At 50.8% G+C, this 7,100-nt stretch overlaps 1 protein-coding gene across 1 annotated transcript in view; it reads left to right on the forward strand.

The window, feature by feature from the left end:
* The window catches only part of LOC130586007 (regulatory-associated protein of mTOR-like), a 78,021-nt gene that overhangs the window by 24,284 nt on the left and 46,637 nt on the right, over positions 1–7,100 (forward strand). Inside the window, 6 exon segments of the mRNA XM_057386707.1 lie at positions 573–635; positions 1,039–1,050; positions 2,407–2,531; positions 3,966–4,076; positions 5,561–5,635; positions 6,049–6,114. Of these exon segments, the coding sequence (XP_057242690.1) occupies positions 573–635; positions 1,039–1,050; positions 2,407–2,531; positions 3,966–4,076; positions 5,561–5,635; positions 6,049–6,114 (452 nt within the window).

Consider the following 7,100-nt stretch of genomic DNA (forward strand, 5'->3'; position numbering starts at 1 on the left):
CACAGAGCCAGCCCTCAGTCCCTGTGGGATCCCCTCTGGATTCCTCTGGGATCCCCTCTGTATCCCCTCTGCATCCCCTGTGGGATCCCCTCTGTGGGATCCCCTCTGCATTCCCTGTGGGATCCCCTCTGTATCCCCTGTGGGATCCCCTCTGGATTCCTGTGGGATCCCTTCTGCATTCTGTGTGGGATCCCCTCTGCATTCCCTGTGGGATCCCCTCTGCATTCTCTGTGGGATCCCCTCTGTGGGATCCCCTCTGCATCCCCTATGGGATCCCCTCTGGATTCCTATGGGATCCCCTCTGGATTCCTGTGGGATCCCCTCTGCATTCCCTGTGGGATCCCCTCTGCATCCCCTGTGGGATCCCCTCTGCATTCCTGTGGGATCCCCTCTGCATCCCCTATGGGATCCCCTCTGCATTCATTCTCTGTGGGATCCCCTCTGCATTCCTGTGGGATCCCCTCTGCATCCCCTGTGGGATCCCCTCTGCATTCCTGTGGGATCCCCTCTGTGGGATGGCACCAGTGTGGGGCTGGGGGTTGCACCCTCACTCACACAAACCTTTCACTCAGACCCATTTCTGGCCCCAGCTGTGACAGGATTTGGAGTTCCTTGGTTCCCCTGCAGCTTGGGGGGTCCTGGCAGTGTCACACTGGTGCCTCCTGTCCCTGCCAGCTCCTGCCACCCCACCCTGCCCTGCCCCACCTGCCCTGCTCTCTGCTCTTCTTTAATCCCAAACAGCTGCTCCTGTTATTCCTGGGCTGCTTTATGGAACAGGCTGCTGCCAACTAGGGCAGGATGGCCAACATCCTTTCTGTGTCCTGAAATCTGCACTCTGACATGGACTGAAACCATGACAGTGATTTTCACATCCCTCTGCTTTTTTCTGGACTTTTCCTGCACCCCCTCAGTACCAGTCACCCAGAGTGTGAGACATGAGCCAACTAATTTAGTTATTCTTCAATATTAAACATGAAAAATAATCTAATTTCAATATGCAGCGTGCAAAAACACTGAGAAGGGGATGGAATTGGGGAGGTAAATCAAGGAGTCTCTCCCTGAGATCCCTGCTGAAGGATGTTCCTCAATTTAAAGTGAGGATTAAACGTTGCATTCCAATATCTTACATCTGTTAAGGAGATTAAGAACTGCAAGTCTATCTGTTAATATTTCACACCAGGGTAGGTCTAAGCCAGTAAAGCACCACCTCATTAGCGTTGTCAGACTCCATTTTAATGAGATTTTTATTAACGACCAACATGACCTTTTGCTCCCTCTTAAGTCTCTGCTATTGATTTGCCAAGGAAAGCAAAGCCTCTTCTTCTGCTCCGGAGCTGTTGGGAGCAGTGGGAGGCAGGGCTGGCACTGCCCCTTGGGCCCTGCTGCAGGAACCATTTCCCCCWGCTCTCAGGGATRTTTTGCTCTCAGGGATATTTTCCCCAGCTCTTGAGGATGTTTCCCCCTGTTCTCAGGGATGTGTTCCCCTGCTCTCAGGCACAGGGCTCTGTTTTCCCCCTGCTCTCRGGGATATTTCCCCCTGCTCTCAGGGCTGTGTTTTTGCTCTCAGGGATATTTTCCCTTCCTCTCAAGCCCAGATCCATGCTCTCCAGCCCATAACCCTGATCTCTCTGCCCCAGCTCTCAGGAATATTTCCCCAGCTCTCAGGGCTGTTTCCCCCAACTCCCAGGGATATTTCCCCTCCTCTCAAGCCCAGATCCCTGTTCCCCCATTCCATAACCCCAATCTCTCTGCCCCAGCTCTCAGGGCTGTTTCCCCCAGCTCTCAGGGCTGTGTTTTTGCTCTCAGGGATATTTCACCCAGCTCTCAGGAATGTTTTCCTCCTCCTCTCAAGCCCAGATCTCTGTTCCCCCATCCCATAACCCCGATCTCTCCACCCTGCTCTCAGGGCTATTTCCCCCTGTTCTCATGGATATTTTCCCCTGCTCTCAGTCACAGGGCTCTGTGTTCCCCAGCTCTCAGGGATGTTTCCCCCTCCTCTCAAGCCCAGATCCGTGCTCTCCCATCCCATAACCCTGATCTCTCTGCCCCTGCTCTCAGGGATATTTTCCCCCTGCTCTCAGAGATATTTCCCCCTCCTCTCAAGCCCAGATCCGTACTCTCCAAGCCCATAACCCCGATCTCTCCACCCTGCTCTCAGGAATATTTCCCCCAGCTCTCAGGGATATTTCCCCTCCTCTGAAGCTCAGATCCCTGCTCCCCCATCCCATAACCCTGATCTCTCTGCCCCTGCTCTCAGGGCTGTGTTTTTGCTCTCAGGGATGTTCCCCCCTCCTCTCAAGCCCAGATCCGTGTTCCCCCAGTCCATAACCCTGATCTCTCTGCCCCTACTCTCAGGGCTGTATTCCCCAGCTCTCAGGAATGTTTTCCCCCTCCTCTCAAGCCCAGATCCCTGCTCCCCCATCCCCTAACCCCACTCTCTCCTGCAGGTGCTGCTGAGCCAGGTGCACCGGCTGCGAGCTCTGGATCTGCTGGGGAGGTTCCTGGACCTGGGGCCCTGGGCTGTCAGTCTGGTACGTGGGAGCTGCATGTGGGACTCCACAATGCTGTTTGTGTCTGCAGGAGTGGCAAATGGAGCTGCTGATTTGGGGAGGATCATCCCCAGGAGCTGCTGATTTGGGGAGGGACATGGGGAGAATCATCCCCAGGAGCTGCTGATTTGGGGAGGGACATGGGCAGGATCATCCCCAGATCTGCCAGATGCTGGCCAGACAGCGACAAAAAAGAATAGATACAAAAACACACAAAAAGTGGGTGAAAAAAAAACAAAAAGAAAGAAAGACTTTATTGTGGGACAAGCCTCTTTTATCCACTTTAGCAACCAGAGTATACATTTGTGTCAAAAATACATTGGTCAAGAGACAGCTGTTTAATTAGTAAGCAGAACATAATTGGTGAGTTTGCAAAAGCTACAGTATTAGTGATGTTTATAATTTCCAGCCACCTGTGTTATCAATTCTACATTCCAATATGCTTTTCTCAAAGATGTGATATTCCTCCTCCATGTAGGCTGTTAACACTCCTTTTCTTTTCCCAATAATTGGCTGATTTTCAGAATCAGGGCTTGTGGGGCCCCTTTCCCCCACACCCAGGTTTGTGTGGGAAATGGAGAGAGTGTCCGTACAAGAGCAGGGCTTTGTGTTAATCACATTCATTCCTGTGCTTTGTTCCTGCAAAAAGGAGTTCCTTGGGAGTAGTTTAGTGTAAAATAATAAGGGACAAAGCGGGAGGAAATATCTGGGGCAAGTRAGAAGGTTTGTCATATAAAATAAATAGCAAAAAAAAATCATGTGCATTTATTRTGTGCTCTTTCAGCTTACTGGCTGCATCGTTTTCCTCTCCTCTTTTATCTGTTTGGTGTCTGGATTTTACAAGCTCTTGTGAGCAGGCAGCAGCTGCATTCTGCAGTTTGGAAAGTGGCAGCACAGTGTGGAGCTTAAATAAGAATTAAACAGAGGAGCAGTTTAAAGCACTCTTGTAAATGGAGCTGTTTGTTGATAAAAGTGATGAAAATGAAGCACCAGCTGGTCCTGGARCAATTCAGTGATGGGATTTTTTGTGGTTTGTTTTACCTCCCTCCTGGAGAGAGCCAGGATTCCCAGTGGGATGGGTGGAATTCCTGAATTTTTGACGTGTTCAGGTGGGAGAGCTGAGGGAAGGGAGGATGTGCAGCATAAACCAACCCAGGCTGTGAGGAAAGAAAGCTGCTGCTGGATTCACTCAGAGTCTCCAAATGAGCCTGAAAATACCTGGTGACATTCAAAATTCACATGAGCCATAGCCAGGGATCCCCTCTTTACTAGAAATGTGTGAAATCATTTCCTGCCACATTTCCCAGCTGTGTGTGTGTAAAATGCTGCATTTGGGGGGCTGAGCTGCCCATGGGGAGTTTGCTCACAGCTTTTTGCTCCCAGGATTTCACTCACAGGGATTTTCTCTGCCTCCAGGCCCTCTCTGTTGGCATTTTCCCATATGTGCTGAAGCTCCTGCARAGCTCAGCCCGTGAGCTGAGACCTCTCCTGGTTTTCATCTGGGCCAAGATCCTGGCAGTGGACAGTGTGAGTATTCCTGCCCCTCRTGCCTTTCAGCAGTGCTGCTGGGGTTTCAGATCAATAATTAAGCTGGGAATTAATTGTAGATAAATTTGTAGAGTCGTATCTGTGACTCAGTGGTTTGTGGGTGCAATTAGTTGAGCACTATAAAATGATGAGGAGAGGTGCACACATTAATTCAGGCACAATTGCAGGTCCACGTGGAATGTCTGAGCTGCTGTGGATGTTGATCTTTCCTCTTTGGGGGTTATTTTTGTACATCTCTGTTTCAGTAGCAGAATAGAACTGAATTTGTGAAGCTTTTCCTGCTGCTGATCCAGCACTGTCAGGTTTAGTTTTACAACAATATTTTCATTAACATCCTAAGAGGATTTGGGAAAGCAAAGAAAATGAAAACTATTCATCGTGGAGCTGTTGTGGAAAAGCTCATTTCTGGTGCTGCTGGGGCTCAGGTGGGATTCCCATGTGGTGTTTTGCCTTCCCACCCCCTCACACATTCCCCCCATGCTCTGCCATTGCCTCACTTGTTTGCAGGCTGGGCTTTACAGCAAAACACCCAAAAAATGCTCTTAAATGGCGTGTTTGGGTTTGTTTGTGCTGTTTCACTCCCTCGTTCCAGCAGCACGTGGTGGGAGTGGGAGGGAGGGAGGGGACAGACAGCTGCTCCTTGCAAACAGGAGATTTTCTGTGAGTTCTGGACTTGCACACACGGGTCAGGCTGTGCTGTWATTCACRGTGGAGGARGAGGARGARGAGGAGGAGGAGGTGTCAGGTGCTGGGTTCCCCTGCTGTTCCCAGCMGCTCTGGAGGGAAGGGTTCAGTTTGGCTCTGTGGCCATCACCTCCCTCCCTGGACCCCCAGGAATTGGGGCAGCTCAGGGRGTGTGGAGTGTCCCTGTGCCTCCATCCAAGGCCAGGGTGGGTTTGTGTGAGGAATGGAAGGTGAAGGGGGCTGTGGGGTGGCTCAGGGGCCGGGGAAGCCTCTCMGAGCTGCAGCCTGGCAGCAGTCCAGACCCTCTGCTCCAGGGCTGCCAAAACCAGCAGCATCMCTCTCTCCACCACTAAAATATTCTCTTGCATCTCGGCCTTGCCACCCCCTCCCCTTTCAGCAATTAGTTCCCTCCTTCACCTTCTCCTGATGAAAAATGCATGATCCTGTCTCTGGGAGCTSAGTGCCAAGTCAGGGTTTCCTCCCTTCCATTTTCACTCTCTCAGAGTGACCCCAAAACATCAGCCTGGGGTCAGAGCTGGTGTCTGCAGCCCCTGTTCCCTGCAGTGAGCCCAGCCCAAAGCCTGAGCCTAGCCCAGAGCCTGAGCCCAGCTCAAAGCCCAGCCCAGAGCCTGCCTCGTGCTCCCAGGTCTGGCCTTTGTGTGCTGGGAGATATTGCTCCATTGAAAACAAGAGTGTGGAAGAATGGTGAAAAAATGGAACATTCCTGCATCACTGGAGAGTAAATGTTTTCATTGTGGTTTTCTTGGTCTCTTTTSCAGTCGTGCCAGGCTGACCTGGTGAAGGACAATGGACACAAATATTTCCTCTCGGTCCTGGCAGATCCCTACATGCCAGTAAGGACAAATCCCATYTGTTCAGACTCTTCAGCATTTGCTGCCCTTGTTTTAGCTGGGAGCTGTGTGACACAGAGGGTTCACAGACTCCCCCAGAGCTCTGGGAGCTGGGTCTGTGTGAGGTGGGGGCTCTGGGATGGCTGCAGGGCCCAAAGCTGCCCCAAAGCTTTGGCAATTCCCTCTGAGCAGCTGAATTCCCATAAAGGGGTGGTTTTGAGTCTCCCCAGAGCAGGGACAAGCTGGGAGGATCCTGTGGGGAAATGCCTCAGGGGTAAGAAGGGAAATGCCAAGAAAGCTGGGATTTTCTGTTTTTTTGAGCATGGCACAGCCCTTGGAGCATTGCTGTGTCTCAGGGGGGCTGTGGCTGTTCCTGCCCTGCTCTCCAGATAACCCTGGCTGTGTGTTGTTCTCAGGCTGAGCACAGGACCATGACAGCWTTCATCCTGGCTGTGATTGTCAACAACTACAACACCGGGCAGGTGAGTCCCAGCAGCCTTCCCTTTGTTCCCTCCCTGCCTCGTGCCTTTGCTTTGATAAAAACCGGGCTGAAAAGTGTCCTGGCTGAAAAGTATCCTTTCTTGCCCTGGGAAACAGAACCAGGAGGTTGTTTTATGTTATTTGGGTGTGAAATAACAGCAGAACTGGCCTGGAGATGTGGCAGAGACATTGTGTACCAGGACAGGAGTAATCCACTGGCAGGGTGGGGAGGAAAGAGTGCCTGCTGCTGTCCAGTGGGATCCTGATGGCTGGGAATGGTCTGGGGAAAGAGCCATAAACCTTGGGGCTCTGGCAGGTGCAAGGAATGTTTCCAAAGAGGAAATAACMAGTTTTATGCATTACAAAAAGCATTTTAATGCTCAATTATTTAACCATCTCTTGCATGGCTGCCTTTCCCTTCATGCTGCTGGTATTTTGTGACAAAATCGCTCTGGAACCACTGAAAGATTATTTTCTCTTGGCTTCCTTGTTGCCAGTTTTTAATAATGACACAGACACGGTTAAGGGGATAAAAAGGGTTTTACCTCGGGATTTGGGACCCCAGGTGCACAACTTGATGGCAGAATGCACACACGTGTACAGCACAGGTACAAGTTTTACAGGTTTCAGGAATTAGCATATCTATCTAGGATTCCCCAATAAGAAACTTAACAAATGCAGTAATGTCTTTCTATTCTAATGAATCCCCCCCCAGATGAGGTCAGAGCTCAGTTTACACAAGATGTTCTGGACAGAAGGCTTCACCCAAGGCTGGAGTTGGGTTTAAGCTTCACCTAAGGCTGAGCTCGGGTTTAAGATAGCACAGGGCACACTGAGCCCTTCCTGAGGATGTTTGGTCTCTATGCCCAGCAGAACTCCTAAACTAAGCTGGAATATCAGGGTACAGGAATTACAAACATGTGGGCTGAGGGGTACAGGGGAATGCACAGAGGGTACAGAAGCATAAAGGGAAAAGCAAAAATCATCA

The sequence above is a fragment of the Malurus melanocephalus genome, unplaced genomic scaffold (assembly GCF_030028575.1).
Source record: "Malurus melanocephalus ecotype Western Australia unplaced genomic scaffold, MMel_1.1 scaffold_1035, whole genome shotgun sequence".
In the NCBI taxonomy this organism is placed as follows: domain Eukaryota; kingdom Metazoa; phylum Chordata; class Aves; order Passeriformes; family Maluridae; genus Malurus; species Malurus melanocephalus.